At 39.7% G+C, this 26066-nt stretch overlaps 1 protein-coding gene across 1 annotated transcript in view; it reads right to left on the bottom strand.

The window, feature by feature from the left end:
* The window catches only part of ATP2C1 (ATPase secretory pathway Ca2+ transporting 1), a 151561-nt gene extending 127883 nt beyond the window's left edge, over window positions 1-23678 (bottom strand). The window contains exon 1 of the mRNA XM_061167571.1: window positions 23337-23678. Within this exon, the coding sequence (XP_061023554.1) occupies window positions 23337-23444 (108 nt within the window). The 5' untranslated portion in view covers window positions 23445-23678. The remainder of the gene's footprint in view (window positions 1-23336) is intronic.
* Between the last annotated feature and the right edge of the window lie 2388 nt (window positions 23679-26066).

Raw genomic sequence — 26066 nt, 5'->3', positions numbered from 1 at the left:
AGAGTCTGAAGTCAGGCAGGTTGATTCCTCTAGTTCCATTCTTCTTTCTCAAGATTACTTTGGCTATTCGAGGTTTTTTGTATTTCCATACAAATTGTGAAATTCTTTGGTCTAGTTCTGTGAAAAATACCGTTGGTAGCTTGATAGGGATTGCATTGGATCTACAGATTGCTTTGGGTAGAATAGCCATTTTGACAATATTGATTCTTCCAATCCATGAACACGGTATGTTTCTCCATCTGTTTGTGTCCTCTTTGATTTCTTTCATCAGTGTTTTATAGTTTTCTATGTATAGGTCTTTTGTTTCTTTAGGTAGATATACTCCTAAGTATTTTATTCTTTTTGTTGCAATGGTGAATGGTATTGTTTCCTTAATTTCTCTTTCTGTTTTCTCATTGTTAGTGTATAGGAATGCAAGGGATTTCTGTGTGTTAATTTTATATCCTGCAACTTTACTATATTCGTTGATGAGCTCTAGTAATTTTCTGGTAGAGTCTTTAGGGTTTTCTATGTAGAGGATCATGTCATCTGCAAACAGTGAGAGTTTCACTTCTTCTTTTCCTATCTGGATTCCTTTTACTTCTTTTTCTGCTCTGATTGCTGTGGCCCAAACTTCCAACACTATGTTGAATAGTAGTGGTGAGAGTGGGCACCCTTGTCTTGTTCCTGATTTCAGGAGAAATGCTTTCAATTTTTCACCATTGAGGGTGATGCTTGCTGTGTGTTTGTCATATATAGCTTTTATTATGTTGAGGTATGTTCCTTCTATTCCTGCTTTCTGGAGAGTTTTAATCATAAATGAGTGTTGAATTTTGTCAAAGGCTTTCTCTGCATCTATTGAGATAATCATATGGTTTTTATCTGTCAATTTGTTAATGTGGTATATTACATTGATTGATTTGTGGATATTAAAGAATCCTTGCATTCCTGGGATAAAGCCCACTTGGTCATGGTGTATGATTTTTTAATATGTTGTTGGATTCTGTTTACTAGAATTTTGTTAAAGATTTTTTGCATCTATGTTCATCAGTGATATTGGCCTGTAGTTTTCTTTTTTTGTGGCATCTTTGTCTGGTTTTGGAATTAGGGTGATGGTGGCCTCATAGAATGAGTTTGGAAGTTTACCTTCATCTGCAATTTTCTGGAGAAGACAATACTTTATTTTTGTAAGTTGACTCACTCCAACAGAACAAGAGAAGTATTTTTCTTCTTACAGGATAAAGGACAAGCTAAAGGACATGCTAAGGGTCACATTTGGGAAAATACAGTCTTATTCCAAGAAATGTCCTATGAAATGAGTGTCACAGCAACAACCTGCCAGTATTGCTATAGATCTCCTTGGTTCTATGTTTTAGCAGTACTGGAAGTATAAAAACTGGAAGCAAGAATAAAAATCAAATGGGCTCAAAAATGAGCAGTAGAAGCAAGGGAATTTAAAGTATATTCTTTTAATTTTAAAAGAAGTGTATTCCAACTATGACTCAGGTCCCCCGTTCAAGTGTTCTGAGCATGCAGTGATATTTGGGGTGTTTGGTACATAGTACTACCAATCTTCTGGGTTGGAGATAAGGGCAGGTCGAGGTGCAGGTGAGTGAGGAAAGAAAGAAGGAGGAAAAGTGAGTGTGACTTCATGTCCAAGAACCAACTCTGCACTTGATTATTTCCATGGAAAATAGCCATAGAATATTCCCCATTACATATACAATGTAAGATTTGAGGTTAAAATTACCCACTTAAAAGCCACTCTGTCCAGTTTTCAAGCTGCCATAATTCATCTCTAGTCCAAAAATATATTGTCTATAGTAAATATATAATAAAAGACCTATTGAATAAATGGATAATCTGAAAACTTTTGTTGTTGTTCAGTCACTCAGTTGTGTCCGACTCTTTGCAACCCCATGGACTGCGGCACCCCAGGCTTCCCTGTCCTTCACCATCTCCCGGAGCTTGCTCAAATTCATGTCCATTGAGTTGGTGATACCATCCAACCATCTCATTCTCTGTCATCCCCTTCTCCTCCTGCCTTCAATCTTTCCCAACATCAGGGTCTTTTCCAATAGTCAGTTCTTTGCATCAAGTGGCCAAAGTATTGAAGCTTCAGCTACAGCATTAGTTCTTCCAATAAATATTCAGGGTTGATTTCATTTAGGACAGTCCAGAGGACTTTCAAGAGTCTTCTCCAAAACCACAGTTCAAAAGTGTCAGTTCTTTGGCCCTCAGCCTTTTTTACGGTCCAATTCTCACATCCATACATGACTACTGAAAAAAACGTAACTTTGACCAAATAGACCTTTGTCAGCAAAGTAATGTCTTTGCTTTTTAACATGCTGTCTAGCTTTGTCATAGTTTTTCTTCCAAGGAGCAAGTGTCTTTTAATTTCATGGCTGCAGTCACCATCTGCAGTGATTTGGGAGCCCCCCAAAATAAAGTCTGTCACTGTTTCCATTGTTTCCTCATCTATTTGCCATGAAGTAATGGGACCAGATCCCATGATCTTAGTATTTTGAATGTTGAATTTTAGCCAACTTTTTCACTCTCTCTCCTCTTTCACCTTCATCAAGAGGCTCTTTAGTTCCTTCTCACTTTCTGCATAAGAGTGATGTCATCTGCATCTGAGGTTATTGATATTTCTCTGGGCAATCTTGATTCCAGCTTGTGCTTCATCCAGCCTGGGATTTCGCATGATGTACTCTGCAATAAGTTAAATAAGCAGGGTGACAATATATAGCCTTGATGTACTCCTTTCCCAATTTGGAACCAGTCCGTTGTTCCATGTCCAGTTCTAACTGTTGCTTCTTGACCTGCATACAGGTTTCTCAGGAGACAGGTAAGGTGGTCTGGTATTCCCATCTGTTTAAGAATTTTCCACACTATGAACAAATCAAGTGGAGGCGATGGAATTCCAGCTGAGCTATTTAAAATCCTAAAAGATGATGCTGTGAAAGTGCTGCACTCGATATGCCAGCAAATTTGGAAAACTCAGCAGTGGCCATAGGACTAGAAAAGGTCACTTTTCATTCCAATCCCAAAGAAGGGCAATGCCAAAGAATGTTCAAACTAATGCACAATTGCACTCATTTCACAAGCTAGCAAGGTAATGCTGAAAATTCTCCAAGTTAGGCTTCAACAGTACACGAACTGAGAACTCCCAAATGTTCAAGCTGGATTTAGAAAAGGCAGAGGAACCAGAGATCAAATTGCCAATATCCATTGGATCATAAAAAAGCAAGAGAATTCCAGAAAAGCATCTACTTCTGCTTCACTGACTATGCTAAAGGCTTAGACTGTGTGGATCACAACAAACTGTGAATACCTGGAAAAGAGTCATCATAAAAAAATTTCATTGTTGAATGAATAAACATAATCCCACTGTTACTTTGCTTCTTGTTTTCTATGAACAAACAAAAACATGAGTCTCTGCTTTCCGTTAAAGCAAAAAACCAAACAAAGAAACATGGATTTTCAAAGGTTTAAAAATGAATCACATCTCCAAACCACAAAAGGGTTAGCTAGGACAACTTGATCTGAACGAAATAGGTACTAATCATTGCCATGGGTATTAAGTCAGGCATTGATACGCATGCCATTAGAATCCAAAGCACAAGCTCAGCTGAAATTTCCTACTTGCACAGGAGAAACCACCTCAACATCATTATTTTTTAATTTCAAATGGTTACCTGAGTTCAAAATCCAAGTGTGAAATTTCATCTGTTCTGGGCAGTACTCAATACTTAATACCCATGCAATGAAATATCCCACATGAGGCAACCAAGATCCTATCTGCCACAACTAATGCAGTAAAATAAATATTTGAATATTCAAAAAAATAAAGATCAGATGGAAAATTAGATTAGCAGTATAAGCTCAGACAACTTTATTTTTGCTTTTTTCATTATAAAAGACGATAATCATGTAGCCTCTTTCAGAAGGTATTTAAAATAATTTAATATTGTCAAATTATCCCCCTTTATTTGGGAGATTAGGAAAATGTGGATTCTAGAAAGAAAAAGAGCTTTCTACAAGACAGGAACAAGTAAACTGAAGTGCAAACTGGTGGCTTGAACCGATCCTACCAGTCCTCAGTTCAAAAAGTTGAGACCCAAACTATTTTCTAAGAAACATACTTCACAACTACTGGGAATACTGGGCAGTGGTCCACTCTACCAGGTTGGTGCAGAGTAATTGAGGTTTTGCATTGTTGAACTTTGTCATTTGATATTGAAATACATTCTTGAATAAATGTGGTTTTGTTATACATCATTTTAATGCAATTTCTCACTTTGTGTTGTTGTTGTTTTTGCTCATTTCCTCATTACTATTTGCTGTTTACTTTATATTTATTTTAGACTAGGGAAAGGATGTTGGAGAAAAAGCAAATTTGAGTGATTTTCTTATTCAGGTTCAAAATGGGTTGTACAGCAGCAGAGACAACTCACAACATCAATAGTGCCTTTGGCCCAGGAACTGCTAATGAACATACAGTGCAGTGGTGATTCAATAACTTTTGCAAAGGAGACAAGAGCCTTGAAGATAAATGCAGCAGCAGTGGGTAATAGGAAGTTGACAATAAACAATTGAGAGTATCATCAAAGCTGATCCTCTTACAACTATACAAGAACCTGCCTAAGAACTCAATGTCAACTATTCTATGGTCATTCAGTATTTGAAGCAAATTGGAAAGGTGAAAAAGCTTGATAAGTGGGTGCCTCATGAGGTGACTGCAAATCAAAAGAATCATCTACACAACAACAATGAACCATTTCTCAACCAGATCTTGATGTGCGATGAAAAGTGGATTTTACACAGCAACTGGTTATGAATTGCTCAGTGATTGGGCCAAGAAGAAACTTCAAACCACTTCCCAAAGCCAAACATGCACCCTAAAAAGGTCATGGTCACTCTTTGTTGGTCTGCTGCCCGTCTGATCCACTACAGCTTTCTGAATCCTGGCGAAACCCTTATATCGGAGACGTATGCGCAACAAATTGATGGAAAGTGAAAGTGTTAATTGCTCAGGCATGTACAACTCTGGGTGACCCCATAGACCGAAGCCCGCCAGGCTCCTCTGTCCATGGGTATTCTCCAAGAAAGACTACTGGATTGGGTGGCCATTCCCTTCTCCAGGGATCTTCCTGACCCAGGGTTCAAAACTGAGTCTCCTTATTGCAGGCAGATTCTTTACCACCTGAGCCCCCAGGGAAGCCCAGCAAATTGATGAGATGCACTGAAAACTGCAACAACTGCAGCTGGCATTGGTCGACAGAAAGTGCCCAATTCTCCATGACAAAGCCTGACCGCATATCGCACAGCCAACGCTTCAAAAGTTGAAGGAATTGGGATGTGAAGTTTGGCCTCATCTGCCATATTCACCAGACCTCTTGCCAACCGACTACCACTTCTTCAAGCACCTTGACAACTTCTTGCAGCGAAGATTCTTCCAGAACCATCAGGAGGCAGAAAATGCTTTCCAAGAGTTTGTCAATTCCAAAGCACAGTTTCTATGCTCTGGAAACAAACAAACTTACTTTGTCTGGCAGAAATTTGTGAACTGTAATTATTTCTACTTTGATTAATAAAGATGCATTTGATACTAGTTTAAATGATTTAAAATTCACAGTCTGAAACTGCAATTACGTTTGCACCAACCTAACAAAATATTTAACAGTGAGCTGACAAACTAGAAATGGCATCAGGCACTATGAGGAGAGTGAAAAGAGCTTTGTTCTACTCCAAATGATAAAGTACATCTTGTAATGAGTGTTACAGTGATCCTCAAACATCCACCTACCAGTAGTTTCAGGATCACTTGTTGAGTTATAAGAATTGCAGGTTTTTAGATCCTACCCAGACCTACTGGTAATGCTCAAAATTCTCCAAGCCAGGCTTCAACAGTACATGAACCGTGAAATTCCAGATGTTCAAACTAGATTTAGAAAAGGCAGAGAAACCAGAGATCAAATTGCCAACATCCTCTGTATCATCAAAAAAGCAAGAGAGTTCCAGGAAAACATCTACTTCTGCTTTATTGACTATGCCAGAGCCTTTGACTGTGTGGATCACAACAAACTGTGGACAATTCTTAAAGAGATGGTGTACCAGACCACCTGCCCTGCCTCCCGAGAAATCTGTATGCAGCTGAAGAAGTAACAGTTAAAACTGCGCATGGAATAACAGACTGGTTCCAAATCGGGAAAGGAGTACATCAAGGTTGTATATTGTCACCCTGCTTATTTAACTTATTGCAGAGTACGTCATGAGAAATGCTGCACTGGATGAAGCACAAGCTGGAATCAAGATTGCTGGGAGAAATACCAAAAACCTCAGATATGCAGATGACACCACCCTTATGGCAGAAAGTGAAGAAGAACTAAAGAGCCTCTTGATGAAAGTGAAAGAGGAGAGTGAAAAAGTTGGCTTAAAACTCAACATTCAGAAAACTAAGACCATTTTTGGCATATGGTCTCATCACTTCATGGCAAATAGATGGGGAAACAGTGGAAACAGTGACAGACTTTGTATATTGGGGCTCTCAAATTACTGCAGATGGTGACTGCAGGCATGAAATTAAAAGATGCTTGTTCCTTGGAAGAAAAGTTATGACCAACCTGGACAGCATATTAAAAAGCAGAGACATTACTTTGCCAACAAAGGTCCATCTAGTCAAAGCAATGGTTTTTCCAGTAGTCATGTATGGATATGAGAGTTGGACTATAAAGAAAGCTGAGCACCGAACAATTTATGCTTTTGAACTGTGGCGTTGGAGAAGACTCTTGACAGTCCCTTGGACCACAAGGAGATCCAACCAGTCAATCCTAAAGGAAATCACTCCTGAATATTAATTGGAAGGACTGATCCTGAAGCTGAAACTCCAATCCTTTGGCCACCTAATGCTAAGAACTGACTCATTTGAAAAGACCCTGATGCTGGAAAGATTGAAGGCAGGAGTAGAAGGGGAGGACAGAGAATGAGATGGTTGGATGGCATCACTGACTCATTGCACATGAGTTTGAGTAAACTCTGGGAGTTGGTGATGGACAGGGAGGCCTGGCGTGCTGCAGTCCATGGGGTTGCAAAGAATCAGACACGACTAAGTGACTGAACTGAGACCTACGGGATCAGAAATTTGGGGGATTGGGCTCAGCAATAAATGACTTAACAAGCCTTCCTGTTTTCCCCATGATTCGGAATGCTTGGAAGTACTATAGCCTTCTTATTACCACTCTTCTTCATGGAAAGGCCAATACCAAGGAAGTCAAGACCATTAGTGCATAATCAAGCTATCAATCAACCAACCCTGGAGCCTATCCTACTGCAAGACTTGCATTACTACAACATAATAAACATTTTCAGCTACTTTCAGCTAGAAGCATCCTAATTGATAGAATCGTAAATGAGAAAAAATAGTTTACCTCATATACATAAGTTAAAAGATAGTCAGTTGATGCTTGTGCAAGCTAAGTTGCTTCAGTACTGTCCAACTCTTTGTGACGCTATGGACTGTAGCCTGCCAGGCTCCTCTGTCCATGGGATTCTCCAAGCAAGAATACTGGAGTAGGTGGCCATGCCCACCTCCAGAGGATCCTCCCAAACCAGGGATCACACCCATGTCTCTTACATCTCCTGCTTTGGCAGGTGGATTCTTTACCACTAGTGCCACCTGGGAAGCTAAATGAGAAAACATACTTTACTTTAAATAAGTCGGTTAAAAGTTAGTTGTCTGATGCTTAAGCTGCTCCTATACAAGTTTTTTTTTTTAATTCAATATCATATGACATATTTAAATGATAAAATGTTAAATAAGTTACTTAAAATGCTAAAGGCAGTGTTAATTAATAGGAAGTTACAGAATAAGATGTAAGTAAAAACCACTGAACAAGAGAGTGATATCTGTTTTTTAACAGATTTCCATACTAGCATAGAAAGTTTTAAAATAGCTGTTGATTGCAGAAACTGATTTGGGAAGTTTTTCTTATTACTGGTTAGGAGCATTTTGAAATTGGGCAGCTGCACATTATATTTGGAAACATTATATCTTAAATTTTTTATTTTTTTAATGTAGTTGTGGGTCCTAACATAGACTTTTTCTTGTTTAATTCTTCAACTAATGAGTACTAAGTGAGAAATTCTACTAGGAAATTGTTAAAAATTAGGTTTACACCTTCTTAAAGTATGACAGTCATTTTTTTTTCACACACTTGAAAAAAAATTTTGAAAAAGACATTTATTACTTTAAGGTTTGGACATCATCTTTTTTCCATTTTCTGACTCAAAGTATACAGTTAAAAGCCAAAAAGCTGTGACATTTTAAAAAATCTATTTGTATTCTCCTCTAGTTTAAGAAACCCTCTTCCAATAACACAAGGGAAAACTCTACACATGGACATCACCAAATGGTCAATACTGAAATCAGATTGATTATATTCTTTGCAGCCAAAGATGGAGAAGCGCTATACAGTCAGCAAAAACAAGACCAGGAGCTGACTGTGGCTCAGATCATGAACTCCTTGTTGCAGAATTCAGACTTAAAGTTAAAAACATGGGGAAAACCATTAGACCATTCAGGTATGACCTAAATCAAATCCCTTATGATTATTAAGTGGAAGTGACAAACAGATTCAAGGGATTAGATCTGAAGGACAGAATGCCTGAAGGACTATGGACGGAGCTTCATTACATGGTAGAGGAGGCAGTGATCAAGACCATCCGCAAGAAAAAGAAGTGCAAAAAGGCCAAATGGTTGTCTGAGGAGGTCTTACAAATAGGTGAGAAAAGAAAAGAAGTGACAGGCAAAGGAGAAATGGCAAGATATACCCATTTGAATGCAGAGTTCCAAAGAACAGCAAGGAGACATAAGAAAGCCTTCCTCAAATGATCAATGCAAAGAAATAGAGGAAAACAACAGAATGAGAAAGAGTAGAGATCTCTTCAAGAAAATTAAAGACCAAGAGAACATTTCATGCAAATATGGGAACAATAAAGGACAGAAATGGTATGTACCTAACAGAAGCAGAACATACTAAGAAGAAGTGGCAAGAATACATGGAAGGACTATATAAAAAAGTTATTCATGACCCAGATAACCACGAGGGTGAGATCCCTCACCTAGAGCCAGACATCCTGGAATGCAAAGTCAAGTGGGCCTTAGGAAGCATCACTATGAACAAAGTTAGTGGAGGTGATAGAATTCCAGTTGAACTACTTCAAATCTTAAAAGATGATGCTGTGAAAGTGTTGCACTCAATACGCCAGCAAATTTGGAAAACTCAGCAGTGGCCACAGCACTGGAAAAGATCAGTTTTCATTCCAATCCCAAGGAAAGGCAATGCCAAAGAATGTTCAAACTACCACACAATTGCACTCATTTCATGCACTAGCAAAGTAATGCTCAACATTCTACAAGTCAGGCTTCAACAATACATGAACTGTGAACTTCCAGATGTTCAAGCTGGATTTAGAAAAGGCAGAGGAACCAGAGATCAAATTGCCAACATCCCCTGGATCATCACAAAAAAAAGAGAGTTCCAGAAAAATATCTACTTCTGCTTTATTGACTGTGCCAAAGCCTTTGACTGTGTGGATCACAACAAACTGTGAAAAATTCTCAAAGAGATGGGAATACCAGACCACCTGACCTCTCTCCTGAGAAATCTGTATGCAGGTCAGGAAGCAACAGTTAGAACTGGACATGGAACAACAGACTGGTTCCAAATAGGAAAAGGAGTATGTCAAGGCTGTATATTGTCACCCTGCTTATTTAACTTATATGCAGAGTACATCATGAGAAACGCTGGACTGGAGGAAGCACAAGCTGGAATCAAGATATCCTGGAGAAATATCAATAACCTCAGATATGCAGATGACACCACCCTTATGGCAGAAAACGAAGAAGAACTGAAGAGCCTCTTGATGAAAGTGAAAGAGGAGAGTGAAAAAGTTGGCCTAAAACTCAACATTCAGAAAACTAAAATCATGGCATCTGGTCCCATCACTTCATGGCCAACAGATGGGGAATCAATGGAAATGATGAGAGATTTTATTTTGGGGGGGTTCCAAAATCACTGCAGATGATGACTTCAGCCATAAAATTTAAAGGATCTTGCTCCTTGGAAGAAAAGCTATGACCAACCTAGACAGCATATTAAAAAACAGAGACATTACTTTGCCAACAAAGGTCCACCTAGTCAAAGCTATGGTTTTTCCATTAGTCATGAATGGATATGAGAGTTGGACTATAAAGAAAGCTGAGTGCCAAAGAATTGATGCTTTTGAACTGTAGTGATGGAGAAGACTCTTGAGAGTCCCTGGACTACAAGGAGATCCAACCAGTCAATCCTAAAGATAATCAGTCCTGAATATTCATTGGAAGAACTGATGCTGAAGCTGAAACTCCAACACTTTGGCCATCTGATGCTAAGAACTGACTCGTTTGAAAAGACCCTGATGCTGGGAAAGATTGAAGGCATGAGAAGAAGGGGAGGACAGAGGATGAGATGGTTGGATGGCATCACTGACTCTATGGACCTGGGTTTGATTAGACTCTGGGAGCTGGTGGTGGACAGGGAAGCCTGGTGTGCTACTGTCCATGGGGTTGCAAAGAGTTAGATGCAACTGAACTGAACTGAACTAATTTACATGATTAAACTGCTCATTTGAATCCTGGAAAAGTGCTGCTAAGGTAAAGATGCCAACATTGCACATTTGATTAGAGAGTTTACATTACTTTTAAGAAAATGAGAATCAATTTTCACTGAACAGCCACCAAAACTACACATCTGTGTAGTGTTTTTCAGTCGGCATAACACTTCCATGTACGTAATTAAATTTAATCCTCACAACCCTCTGATGTTAGCTGACTAGCTCTATTGTTTTTTATAGCTGACAAGGCTGAGACTCATAGGTGAAGCTCCTTATATAAAGAATTTCTCACTATTTAATGTCAAAGCCAGGAGCCAAATATCCATCTAGGCTTCAATTTCCTTAAAAATTCCACAGTGACCATTAGAAATACAGAAGAAGTTATCCTCTTTACTGAATTATCTTTTATAGTTTATCATTTTGTTTCATTCAACTATTGGCATCTTTCAAGCCCATTATTCCTGAGTCTAGAATATCTGCACCAGGCACTTCCATGGTGGCTCAGAAGGTAAAGAATCTGCCTGAAATGCAGGAGACTCAGATTCGATCCCTAGGTTGGGAAGATCCCCTGCAGAAGGGCATGGCAACCCACTCCAGTATTCTTGTCTGGAGAATCCCCATGAACAGAGCAGCCTGGCAGAGTACAGTCCATGGAGTTGCAAAGAGTCGGACATGACTGGGTGGCTAACACTTTCACTTTCATAGCTCATTTGGTGACATTCAAAAATGCATTAATTAATAGGGACTTGATTCTAGAACATTCTTGGTCATTGTCTACATTTATTCATTTGTTCTTATTTAACCTACAACATCATCAGTGGGAAAATCATGCTCCAAGCAGAAGATGTTTTAGAATTCCTTGGATTTATTTTCTCAGAGTTGAAAATTGCTGTTAAAATGAGAATGTTATCTTATAAGTAAATAATCACAGATAGGCATTTTAGAGAGGTTATTTAATAAGTAATTGAGACATGTTCATTAACATGCTTTATTGGAAAATCAACAGAATACATTTTAAGCGTGTGTTCTAAGGATCTAAACAAGAGGCACTAAATAGTATTCAGTTCAGTTCAGTCGCTCAGTCATGTCTGACTCTTTGCGACCCCATGAATCGCAGTACACCAGGCCTTCCTGTCCATCACCAACTCCAGGAGTTTACTCAGTCTCATATCCATCGAGTCGGTGATGCCATCCAGCCATCTCATCCCCTGTTGTCCCCTTTTCCTCCTGCCCTCAATCCCTCCCAGCATCAGGGTCTTTTCCAATGAGTCAACTCTTCTCATGAGGTGGCCAAAGTACTGGAGTTTCAGCTTCAGCATCAGTCCTTCCAGTGAACACCCAGGACTGATCTCCTTTAGGATGGACTGGTTGGATCTCCTTGCAGTCCAAGGGACTCTCAAGAGTCTTCGCCAACACTACAGTTCAAAATAGTATTAGGAATACTAATTTCATCTTTCCAACTTGTAAAATGTTCCTTTGTTCTTAGTATTTACAATTATATTTACATATATACCAGAGTAGGGGCAAGGAAAAAACTGAGAGATGTATTTTTAAATGCTAAGACCTCATAATGGCTTTAGATAGCATGGAGGACATAACAACTATTATACCTTTTCTATATTCTGCAATTTAAACTAACAATTAAAGTTGTCAGTTGCTGTATCAGTTCAGTCAGTAAACAGCTACAAAAGAACTATAGATAAAATGTGTTTTCAGTTATATTCTTATAAGAATGAGACGAAGACACTGTTTAATGATTTCTTGCATTAAAGTATTGTATCATACTAGTAGGGTTGGGACAACTGTAGATGGGAATGTTCAACAGGAACCTGTGAAGCTGTAAGTCACCATCACCATCCCCCTGGCTTTAGCAGTGACTCTCCATCTTCTAAAGGGCACATGTGCTGTTCTTGAAAAAGTAGAGCAAGCCTTGTCAACCTTGATTTTGGAAATACATATCATCAAATGATCTGTATCAGTAGTTCTCAAACTATGGTCTTTGTCATCTTAAAACTTTTCAGAAATGCAAATTTTGGGCTCTACCTCAGACCCACTGAATTAGCAACTATGCGGGTAGGGCCCTGCAGTCTGTAGTATAGTACTTCAGGTTTAAGCACTGATATACAAGAAATACAAAACTTTTGTGTAAAAAGTCCTCAATTCCAAAGAACAGCTGAGAATGTATATCCAAATTTTAAACCTCCTCCAGCATTCCTTTTTTTTTTTTTTTTTGGGGGGGGGGGGGGCCATGTGGCATGCAGGACCTTAGTACCCCGACTAGGGATCAAGACGGAGCCCCCTGCAGTAGAAGCTCAAAATCTTAGCCACTAGACCACCAGGGAAATATGCAAACCTCCTCCAGCATTCTTAAATCATATACAGCCTTGAACTTTGAGTAGTTATCTGTTGGCTTAAGACCAGTTATTTTAAAAGACTAAGGGGCACTAAGATCATGAAGAGATTATTCTCCCCTCTTAAGTAACGCTGAGCATCGCATCTGTATAGTGATGGAACTTTCACACCAAAGAAAACAAAAGTGCAGCGCAGTGGGGTGGAGTTACGGTTGGGTTCTCAGCTATGAAGTCAGCCTTTGTTCTCCTATTTCAGGTTTGAAGACCTCCGGAACAATGCTTCTTTGACCAGGTATATCAGGCTTTAGCACCACCAGTTAAATGAAAGAAGTGGGGGAAGCTTCATAAACAAAAAATGCCATTACTCTTGAAATGGTGTGTTCGTCAGAGAAATAGTTTCATCCCTCAAAAACACAAAACAACAGCTACAAAAAACTATGTAGCACTTCAGAGGTTATAAAAAAAAAATTTAAGTACATTATACAGAAATTATATGGTAGGTACAGAACAAAAGTGTAATTTTTCAGCTTTGGTGAAATAGGATTTTACACTCATGAAACACTTGAAACAATTTGATTATAAGCTATGTACTTGTTATATAAGACCAAAATACTTCAGTAATATGATCTATTAATAATATTGTTCACAATGGATTACCAAAATCATCCTGATAAAATCAAATATTATATTAGCAGTAAAAAAAAATGATAATAGACTTATTTTAAGGTGTACTTATAGGCCATACTCTAGTATAGTGGTAAATATTATAATAAGCTTAATGGTACAGGACACAATTATAAGAACAGTTACTCATTTAAAACAAAGGAAAAAGAGTAGGATGAGTCAAGAGTTTCCACTGAAAGGAAAACATATCCAAGAAAGCTAGGTGTTCAAACACATTACCAGTGAGAACAATTCAATAAAGAGACCCAACATAAAGGTGATTTTATCCAGACATAAATTAGAGTAACTATGTTATAATTGCATATAACAGTGAGTTTACAAAAGCTTGATTACATCTCAATGAAATCTTAAAGGCTTTCTTTTTACTATAATTTTTCTACTGAGTCATCTTTAACAACAATAACATGTTCTTTCTCTATGTGTATTAACTGGCCTGCTTGGAAGGATAGCAAATGGTATATTTAATATTAATTAGACCAATTTGGGAGTTTTGAGATCTATTGCATTTGCAAATAACCCCATTACAAATAATGTCTTCTGTGAATATAAATTGGGGTGGGGGTGAGGAAATCTTTGAGTTTGAGCAGTACCAGAACATCTTCATCTCCAAGGTACTATTTACTACAGTACCAATACACTGAAAGAATATCCTTTGCCTCATTCAATGGTTTTGGGAGCTCAGGCTATTCAGAACAGGACCTCATTCATTACTTTGATAGCCACCCTATGGTATGCACTCTTGCATATTGTAGCAAAACACTTTTTTGTCTTTTGCCTGTTTGTTATACCATCCTTCCAGAGCTGGATTTTCTTGGAAACCAAGGAAAAAATTAAGTTTGAGGACCCCTCACTTGCAGATGCACCTTTTAAGGTCCTAAAAGAGATGGTAGGTCTCATGGTTTGGTAAAATTTACAAAAGATAATTTAACTGCAAATGACTTTGCTGCTGCTGCTAAGTCGTTTCAGTCGTGTCCGACTCTGTGTGACCCCATAGATGGCAACCCACCAGGCTCCCCCATCCCTGGGATTCTCCAGGCAAGAACACTGGAGTGGGTTGCCATTTCCTTCTCCAAAGCATGAAAGTGAAAAGTCAAAGTGAAGACGTTTAGTTGTGTCCGACTCTTAGCGACCCCATGGACTGCAGCCAACCAGGCTCCTCCGTCCATGGGATTTTCCAGGCAAGAGTACTGGAGCGGGGTGCCATTGCCTTCTCCCCAAATGACTTTAGACCACTCTTTTTGCTGACTTTTCTCCCTTCACATGTCTCCTATCATAGCACTGGAGCAGCCAAGGGCAAAATTCTGAACCTGGTTTAAAGGAAGTTGAGATGAGGAGACATTTAGATAGCATATAAATGTGGTTTGTAGTCATGTCTGTGTATGGTTAAGTCATTGCTAGCTTTCCTGGTGGGACGTCTAGGAATATTCCCACTACCTATAATCCTAAATCACAAGACCTGAAATCTTTACGTAAGTGTGTCCAGTGGCACCCAGCACCCGAAGTGTGTGGGTGGTAGAAGAGAAACAGAGCCAGAAACTAGTCACTAGGACTTTTCTAGATTCTAATAAAAACCAAATATAAATTAGCCATGCTAAGAGTATCTGAATTCTCTTTTGATGATCTCTTTAGAAAATACTAGAAAATCATTTTCACATGAAGTGCTGATCAAAGACTCTGTAATCCAAAAATGTAGGAACAAAACACCTTAGAATCCATGAATTAGCAAAAATGCATATTTTTTTTAAGTTTTGTGATGTTTCTTGTATTTGTCACCCAGATCTGTAATTCATTGAGGTTTCTTGTTCCATTCTAAGTCTTCACTTTGTATCCAATTTAATACTATAATTTTGTATTCTTTTTCTTAAAAGAAGTTTTCCCAAATTGACTAACCTTCAAACCTTTCAAAAACATAGATCTCTACCTAAAGGGATTTAATGTGTCTTTCCTACACAGTAGTTTATAATAGTTGTATTTTTAACTCCTTTATTCTCAATTAATGAGAGAAAACACCAGGGGGAAAAGGACGAAAAGAAAGGAAGAGGCAAGGGAAAGAAGGGAAGAAAGGGCCCTTACTGATGGAGGTATCTCAGTATGAGGCAGAGAACCAGACTGTGGAGTCAAACAGGCAAACCTGAGCTGAACTCTTATTGCCATCATGTGTAAGCTATGTGGCAAGCTATATGCTAACCCTAACCTCACCTCTTGAAACCTCAGTTTTCTCACTCATAAAGTGGGGATAATACCACCAATTTTATAAGGTTATCATGAAGATTAAATGACAACACATATAAAGGATATTGCTAAGTGCCTGGCACATAAGACATTTAGTAAAAATTTTAAATTTCCTATTATTATTATTTTTTTTTAACTTTTTGGCTGTACTACAGGGAAATCTTAGTTCCCTGACCAGGCATGGAACCTGGACCCCCGGAAGTAGAAACCTGGAATCTTAGCCACTGGACCACCAGGAACATCCCTAAATTCCTTATTCCTGAATGAATAATCCAAGTTATATTTCTCGAGATAATCTTACTAATATGCTACCTTCAGGATGCACAGGAAAGAGATAATTTCAACATTTTTCCTGCTCTCTTCACAGCACACTCTGAGCAGTACAACATATGTGGGAAGCTCATTTCTTTTTCTGCTAAGGCATGAAACTATTTGTACAAGGTGAGGAAATATGTCATCTTCCATTCTGAACAAAAGTTAGCAAATAAAATGTTACAGACTGTCTGAGAAGTGGGATAGGATAGCAAATTTAGGAATCTGCATAAAAAAGCTACATTGTAGTTTTAAAAAAAGGGTTTCATATTTGAGTTAATGTTATCTTTTTCAAAGGCAAAGGATTTTGTGTTTATCCATTTCATCCTGTGGTTCAAAGACATCTGAGCACAGTAGATTAGGAAAGTTTAGAAGCAGATAACAAGATTAGAAGTAGCTCAGAAGTTAACTCAGGGTCCAGGTGTCTCCCAGGCGTGTCTAAAACTTCACAGCTATAGGCGTGTCTAAAACTTCACAGCTATGGCAATATGGACAAGAAGAGGGGATCACCTTCCAAAGACACCATAATAAGCAACTGATTGTCAGCACTAAATGCAGAAAAAAAGGAAGGTAAAAGAGGCTTGATATCAAGAGGGGAAAGTGGTTAAAATGTCACACAATAACCTAAAATTTGTCCATGTACCCATTCATCAATGACTGCAGAACTCTACTTAGTTATTTATCTTTATACTGAAAAACCTGTAAAACTATGGGTGCAGGTAGTTCAGTCGTGGATCAGGCTCAGAAAAGCTAGTCACTGGTGCATAAGCTTTTCACCTGAGGTGTTTTCTGGATGTAGCTATATATCTCTTCCTTAATGGAGGATTACACGCTACGTGAGTCTCCAAAGATGTTGGATTCTGTTTTCTTCAGCTTTTGATTATAGAGTGACATGCTCAGACTGTGCAGTATTTACCACTGAGTTAAACAAATGAACAAATGAACTCTAGCTTGTGTACCTGCGTCTTCTTTGTTCCTTGCTGTTGTTCAGTCGCTCAATCGTGTCCAACCCTTTGCAGCCCCATGGACTGCAGCATGCCAGGCTTCCCTGTCCTCCACTTATCTCCTGGATTCTGCCCAAACTCACGTCCATTGAGTCAGTGATGCCATCCAACCATCTCATCCTCTGTCGCCCTCTTCTCCTCCTGCCTTCTGTCTTTCCCAACATCAGGATCTTTTCCAATGAGTTGGCTCTCCATATCAGGTGGCCAAAGTATTGGAGCTTCAGCTTCAGCATTAGTCCTTCCAATGAATATTCAGAGTTGTTTTCCTTTAGGATTGACTGGTTTGAGCTCCTTGCTGTCCAAAGGACTCTCAAGAGTCTTCTCCAGTAACACAGTTGGAAAGCATCAATTCTTCAGTACTCAGCCTTCTTTATGGACCAACTCTCACATCCATACACTAGTACTGGAAAAACCATAGCTTGGACAATTTGGACCTTTGTTGGCAAAGGTCCCTGCTTTTTAATATGCTATCTAGGTTTGTTATAGCTTTTCTTCCAAGGAGCAAGGGTTTTTTAATTTCATGGCTGCAGTCACCATCAGCAGTGGTTTTGGAGTCCAAGGAAATAAAGTCTGCCACTGTTTCCATTTTTCCCATCTATTTGCCATGAAGTGATGGGACCAGATGCCATGATCTAGGTTTTTTAAATGTTGAATTTTAGGCCAGCTTTTTCACTGTCCTCTTTTCACCTTCATCAAGAGGTTCTTTAGTTCCTCTTTGCTTTCTGCCATTAGGGTAGTATCATATGCATATCTAAGGTTATTGATATTTCTCCCGGCAATACTGGATTCCAACATTTTGCATAAGTCACCTTTGTTCCTAAGGGGTCTGAATCATCTTTCTATTCACTGCATTAGAATATTGGGGCTGAAATGGGCCTCACATATCATTCAATCTTCTCTTTCATGATGCAGAAACCATCACTACATCATCTCTCAAGGAGGGTCACATACCCTGCACTCCACAAAAGGTGGCCCATTGTTTTGCCTCACTTTTTAGAAAGTTCATCCTTATTATTGTATCCCAACTCTCCCTACAGTTCTGCTCATTAGTTAGTTATTTTCTCTGGGACCTCCCAAATACCACCTCCACTTTTCTCCACAAATTGGCCATATGTGTCTTGTGAAACACACAAGGAATAAGTACATACACATAACAATCACCCCTTAAATTTCTTCCTCACAGAGCCTAACATTCAGGATTCCTTCAAAACACCTCAGAATAGCGTTCGTTATCTGCCTAGACCCCTCCCCACTGCCACCCTCACCACCCAGCCCCTGAGAACCAATTCCACAAATGAGTTCTTAGTGCCTTCCATGCAACAGGCACTTTATTTGCCCTCCAGGACATACTGGGAAGCAAGTGGCCCCCAAAATAGGTGCTCAATTGCTGCTGGGATGAGCACAGCAACAGAGAGTTATAAGGTGCCTCCAAAGTAATACATGCTGAGGAGAGGGGACAAGGTAAGATAGTCAGAAAAGGCTGCCCTCGGGGACCTCATATTGAATTAACACCTGAAGGAAAAGTAGGTAATAGCTGTGGGAGGATCGTGAGTGACAGTTGGGACAAGGGCCTAACCAGGACATGACAGGGATGCAGAGAGAGGAGGAGACAGGAGTTGGCGTGCAGAGAACAAAGGAAGGCATACAGCAGGAGAGCGCATGGGGGCTGGCAGCGTGCTGAGGCTGGGAGTTTCATGGTCAGTTTGTCCCTGGAAGACCCCCTAACTGCATTGAGAACCCATTGGACAGGAGAGCAGTGGCTGGAGGGAGACCAATGAGATGGCTGTCGCAATATTTCAGACAAGGGAGCTGGCCTCCTGGGCTAGGGTGGCAAGAGGGAGAAGTAGATTGAATAATTGGGGGCATACGTGGGGATAAAACTGAAAGGATTTGCTGATAAATTAGATATTGACTGAGGGAGCAGGAAGTGCTGGAGATGACTCCTGGGTCTCTGCCTGAGCAGCAGGATGGATGGTGGTACACTCTCTTGAGAAGACAGGTTTGGCAGAGAGATAGAGTATGAGAGTGTGTGTCGTGACCGGAAGAACATTCATCTTCATACAAGCCATCAACTCCAGTCCTTGGGTGTTTACAGGCTATGAAGTGCTGCAGACACACTTGTTTGTGTCCCCCAAGTCTGTATGCTGAAATCCTAACCCCAGTGTGATAGCATTAGGAGAGGGGCCTTTGGTAGGTGACAGGTCATGAGAAAAGAGCCCACGTGAATGGTGTTAGTGACCTTATAAAAGAGAAGCTGGAAAGCTCCCTCCTCTCTTTCTGCTATGTTGAGGACACAGCCCAGAAGTCAGCATCTGAACGCGGGAAGCGGGTCTCACCAGATACCAGATTGGCTGGCACCTGGATCTTGTACTTTCAGCCTCCAGAACTGTGAAAAATAAACTTCTGCTGTTTATAAGTGTATGATATTTTGTTACAGCAGCCCAAACAGACTGAGGCATGAAGAAAACCATTGGAGACTTTTTATTTGGTGAATAAACAGCTCTCTTTTTACATTTCTCCCTTCAGATAGAGACTGTTGAATTTGCCATGATAAACTAGTTCGACTTTTAATGTCATATTTAATAGTCCCAAATATTAAGGTTCAACTTCATATTATCACAGCAATTTAACTGTCAATGTTGCTTAATGTAGCTATCAGTGTTGCTTTGTATACAATCATGCAAATTCCTCTGCAGAAATGGGGTAGAGTCTCTGCCCTCTACCTTAAATTCTACAAGGATCATCTTTTCTTCCTGCTTCTAAAGCATTAAAGCTTTTTCTCTACCCAAGCATAAGGACAAGGGGCAAATGGCTTTAGTTTTCCCCTGAGATGTCATTTGAAGTACCAATAGCATCTCATGAATTTTTTTAGAGGCTTTTAAAAAATGGATAACTTTGGTATACTATCAAAATACAACAATACACTTACTTAAGGAGCTAAAAATTCTTAATATTTCTTAAACCAGGCTGTAGTAAAGTTTCTATCATTTTACCCAGAGAGGAAAGTCGGCATCAGCAACACAACACCCTATGTATGCAGTGTTCCAAATCTCAACATAGCTTTCTGGGGGCATCTGAGGGCATGCCTTAATTTTTATACTGTCATTCAGAGCAGACATAAGAGCCAAAATGAAGAACTAAGTTTCTAAGGTTCAAATTAAGTCCAAATATTTATTTAATAAACCACTATTGAGGTTGGTATTTACTAAGAAACAAAGCAAGAAATAAGACTTCAGGGATCCTGTTTAACTGGAAAACTTTCCCTAAGCCACTGAAGAGAAACTTTAGAACAGCCTTCAAAGCAAAATCCGGTTCTAATCTGTAACCACAGTATAGATACAGTGCATAACCCCTGGCCCCCAAAGACCATCCTCCTCATTTTAAACAAACTACTCAGGGCAGGTCTTGAGCCACAAAATACTTGCTATGACAGCAATGTATGGTTTTTGCCTCATATTATAAACACTTATAGAAAGAGAACAGCTCTTCCTACTAATTAAGACTGTAAACATCACAGAGGGGGTATACTACACCTGATCCTCATCACCTATAAAAATGCTCCACACACAATATATATGAAAAACTTGCCTAGTCATCAAAAGAATTCCACAAAACAAGATGACAAAGCAGAGCTTCTGTTAGCGCGACGGTCAGTCCTTGCTAGGTCAACATTTGTGTTCGTATTTATGTATGAGGACATCATTGGTAACATGGTTGCTTTTTCAGATAACAAGAATATGGAGAGATAGCAAAAAAAATTATGTGTATTAATTTTGTTGAAAGATGATATTACACTAGTTCAAGGGTCTAATTCCAAAAAGCATATTTATTTATAGTTATTGTACGTGCCCTCTGGCCCCCAAGATCACTCTCCTTCTCCTAAGCAAATTTACCATTAAATAGGCAAGACATGTCAGGTCAGCTCTTAGATCTTATTTCTTGTTCAGAAAGAAGTCTTTCTGTTCAAGAGACAGGAAGCCACCAGGTCATCCCCCAGGTTCTTATCTATTAGTCATCCTCTATTTTCTGATCCCTCATCTGTAGGATACATGGAAGAAGAGATTCACGTTGATGAAGCCACCTCAGGCCAGGATAAGCTGTGTTGCTATTGCTAGATCGTGAAGAGATCAAACATGGGAAAATGGATCCAGTTTAAAGCCAAGCGGACCCGAGTTCCAATTTGCCTTCAGCACTTGCTGGCTGGTGGCCTTGGGCAAGGCCTCTTACAGTCTGAAAGTCCCTCACCTTTGTATTGAGGATTCATTCTATGGGAATATAAGGATTAGAGATAGCCAATGCAGGTTCTAAAACTATACATATTACCAACCTCCTTTCTAACTTTCCAATGAGCTTCCCAAAGTTAGCCATGACTGACTTTGACCTCATTTCTCTAATTCTGTGAGCCTTATGCTGCAGAGCTGTTAATTGGTCTCAGAAAGGAACTGAATATGTTATTTTTCTTACTGTCTCCATTAGTTTACATAGTGAGTTAAATCAGCGCAATGCTCATCGCTATTCCAGGTCATCCCAAATGGTTGTCAACTGGGGAGGGGACCGTCCACTCAGCCCAAGACAGAGGATCCTATTAAATTCTAATAGTCCTCTAAATGCATTTTGTAACATTTAAAAAATAAACTTAAAAAAATTAAATGTACAAGCAATATAGCCACATCTCTGAAAACTGACAAATACTGAGAAAAGGGAGGGGCAATTACCTAATCCACATTTCACAGTTCCAGCCCCATCCTTTTAGCCTCCTCTCCCTCCCCTCCCCTCTTCATGAGGCCTGAAGAAGCCTGTGGGTGTGGACTTAGCCAATGTGGCCAACCCAGAAACAGCACTTGTGTCTCTGGCTTTCCACTTAAAAAGCAAGCATATACTGAGACTTGGAAACCAAGAGATCTCTTTGTAATGCCAACAACTTGCCTAAATAAGAGATAATCTAGACCAGCCTAACCCCTTTAGTTAGCACAGTCTGAATTTCCAGCACTTGTAAAATCATCAAAGGAACTGCATAAGAGCAGTTTCCCCTCAAACAGTAATAATAATTCTTATTTTTCTGAATTATGCACTGACTTTTGGGGAAACCTGTCATTAGAGGATTTTCTGTCTGCTGACCTTTGCTTTCTTGTCTTGGAAGTGTTTTATTAAGTAGGGCGTCTTGTTCAAATACAGGACACTGCTCCTGTTTCCCATGAGGTTTTGCAGTTCTAGTTACTAGCATGATACACACACAATTTATGACTTTTTGGGTCTTCGATGTGGCTACACATTTGTCCTTTACCACTACCATCCTTTTTCCTAAACTAGATTCAAGTGGATCAAACACAGCTATTTCTTCTTACAGTTTGGTATGATTCAGAAAAGTAGTTTTAGGAAATGCCTTTTCATAGATTATAAGGGATAGAATGATATAAATCTCAAAACAGTAAAATGAATGCATGGTTTTTAAAAAGTAATGATCAAACATTTTAGCAGGTTTTTTTTGTTTGTTTGTTTTTTTATGCTTAAACTCCCACATGCTAGAATCTACTGCTGGAAGTACTTTCAATTGGCTAAAAAGACTAAAATCAGCAGTGCTCTGTCCCCTAACTTCCACCAAAAAAAAGTGACTAATTACTCTGAAAGATCCTTACAATTAGTGATCTGTCTAAGGTTATCATACTTACAGTCTACAAAATGTTTCTTTGTTTGGCAAATCCTGGTGATATTAATCTAGACATAAATATGTACAAAAAGCCAAGTATATTTCTGGGGCCTGATATTATTGTCTGTCAAGATATTAACAGTTTTAAAATTTGTATTTGAGGCCCTAGAAAATTATCAAGGAATCCACACAATTTTAACTCAGTAGTTTAGTCTAGCTAGTCTGAAAAAAGGAAAGCACAAGGTTTTATTACAGAACTGAAGCTTAATCTCGGGATCCAAATGTTCCAAGTTCAAATAAATCCCCCACATGCCTGTTTGCTCCTCTGCCAAGTCTGAACAGCTGAAAGCAAATACCGACTTGTGCCTACAAACAGGTAAATAAGCAGAAACTAAATCACCAATTGACATAAAAGCAACACACAGAAGCAAATCCCCATTAACCTTAAAGGTAAAATTTAAAAAATGGTACCTGTTCTTCCTCTTTTTGGTTTCTCAGCATCGATAAATATTTTCTAATTGCATGGAGAGGATATTTTTTGAAATAAGAGAATCTTGACTGAGGCATCAGATTATCCATGGTGAGGAGAGCACGACGAAGATCCTTATGTGCCCCTCCCTGTCAGCAACCACATGAAATCTAGAAACTGCTGCACAATTCCTCAGATGCCTAGAGATTTGCTTGTAGCTTGACCACTTTCCTGCAAACAAAGCAGGTGTTCTTCTCCTTGCTGCTTCCTCTTTCAGGTAGAATTCATGGTGAAAGCAGGCAGCCGCGTCCCAAGGCCGCCTGAAAGCTTCCAGAAATGCAATACCCAGAGGGCAGCAGGAGCCAGGAGGAATCCAGGGGCTGGTCTGCCGGATGCAAATTGCTTAGTGGTAGTGATGTGACTGTCCTATTTCTAGCAACAGCGTTCTGTTGCAAGCTATGTTAATATTAGGTAGCTGGTGACTTTCCACACCCACAGACTCTCATGAGGTTTAATCTTAATTCTTCTGACAGCTTTTCTAGCTCTTAAAGAGGACATGACATGGTTTTTTCCTGTTTCCTTCCAGAATTCTTATCAGCATGAGCACACACACACAACCCTCAGCAGCATCTCAGTTCTAAAGTGTTGAATCATTCAGCCTTGAGAAGCATTGTTTCAGAGGATTTCTAAAAAAAATTTAACAAATTACTTCAGTCTTCATCCTTATCAAGGAATTCAGTGTCAGAACTTAAAATGGTTGGTTTACACTATCATGCATTATGCAACATGCCCAGTAACCAGATACTTTATGTCAGCTGAACAATAGCTGCAAACAGATTTTGTTTTGAGTTAAAAGGCTTCTCTCCGTGAATCCTTATCACATACTCACAGGCTGAATCCTGGAACATTCAATTTCCCCAGACTTTATTCTGAGCTTAAGGAAGAAAGATGTTATACATTTACCTTCTAACTCTTATGAAAAGGATTCATGCTTAAAAAAGAGAACATGGCAAGAGGTCTGTGGTCATAAAGGACATGAAATCATAAAATTTGAAAGTTCATTATTTTCTTAATCCTCTGTAGAAGTCACAGGGTTTCTGAACAAAATTCCCTAGTAGGCTTTGCTATTTTATTACCCTTTTTAACTTTGCAGGAGCTGGTTTATTTGCTGGAACATTTGGCCACTTTTCTGAGGGGCTGTCATATATAGTCCAGGGTATACATCAGCCAGTGATTTGCTTTCAGGTGAAAGAGAGCTGGTCTTTTCCCCTTCAGAGAGAGCACTGAAAGCCAGATTGCAGAGGTCAAGCAGAGCTTGCGGAACCCATTTTGCAGCCTGCGCCTTTCCCCTGGATAGCCTCCCTGACATCCTGGTTGGGCTACTTGCCTTCAGGGAACATACTCGATCAGCTAATGTGGGCTGTGCTGTGAGCGGCCCAGACCATCTGTCAGGCTGGCATCAGCCCACTTGCAAGGTGATCTTCCAGTCTCACCAGGGCCAGGCTGGCAATTCCAGGAGGTCCCTTGCATAATACCACTAGGGCTGGCTCCTCAGAGGAGGCCCTGCCCTCATGACCCCTCTCCAGGCGCACTGCTACATACTGACCGAGGCTCTTGCAGCCCTCTTCCTCCACAGGCTGGGGACAGCCCGCTCTAATAGGAGTTGCAGAGAAGCACCATGCTTTTGAGCCACCAGAATGCTAAGGGCATGTGTGTTGTGCCCTCCCAGCCTGCTCTGGCCCCGGGAAGAGGGGTGGCCCTCAGGGCACCAGGCACAGGTGTAGGTCCATTTATACACACGCTCCAGGAAGCCACAAGCTGCCCTTTGGCTTCTCTTTTTGAAACTATCAAAAGCTTCATGATGCCTCTTATGTAGGCAGGGCCACACCCCCACAGCGCGGCTGGGGATCAAAGCCTCTTCCCAATGGAGCAGCGCAAAGCAGACCTCATTTCAAATGGTTGTTTCACAGTCATCTTTTCCTGGGTTGAGGAGAGTGATGAAAAGAGATGGGGAGGGAGGAAAAAAACTGCAAACCAAAAACTATCCTGACTAGACTGAGCATGAAAAGAAAAACTGGTGAAGCAAATGCAATTAAAATTCCCTTAGGTGTTTAGTTGGTAATAAATACAAATCATGTCTAATATTTACTAGGCCTTTGGACTAGGTACTGTGCTAGATTCCTTACATGTATCATCTCATATAATCCTATAGCCCTCTATGGGGTAAATGAAGCTCAGAGAGGGTAAACAACTTGCTGAGGTCACACAGCTACAAAGAAGAGAAGAGATTCCAATCAAATAGGCTGACCCCAGAATCTCGGTTCCCAGTTAGTACAATGCACAGCCCCTCAGCCCAATACAGAAATGAATTCTGAGGACCCCTCTAAGGATTAACTGAAAAAGGGAAGGTGTGGAGATGCCTTGTAAAAGGAAAACACAAATGTCAATGATGGGAGTTTACAGACCAAGATGACAAGGTTTGAGACCAGGTGCATCTTCATGAAGAATCACACACCTTCCTACCCTGGATTCTCTATAAATAAGAGAGAATTGTTATTTACCTCTTCAAGATTTCTTTGTGAAATGATTCTAGTGATCTTTTTAAAGACTTTGTATCCATGGATACAGGTTTTCTGCTTTGCGAATGTTGAAAACTGCTATAATCTCAGTTTCTGTTTGACATAGGTTGCACTGGTCCATTTCTCTGAATATTTAGCACAAACATCATATGG

This window comes from Dama dama, chromosome 19, assembly GCF_033118175.1.
Source record: "Dama dama isolate Ldn47 chromosome 19, ASM3311817v1, whole genome shotgun sequence".
Classification (NCBI taxonomy): Eukaryota; Metazoa; Chordata; class Mammalia; order Artiodactyla; family Cervidae; genus Dama; species Dama dama.
The sequence above is the reverse complement of the archived record's forward strand: the minus strand, read 5'-3'. Positions and strand labels throughout refer to the sequence as shown.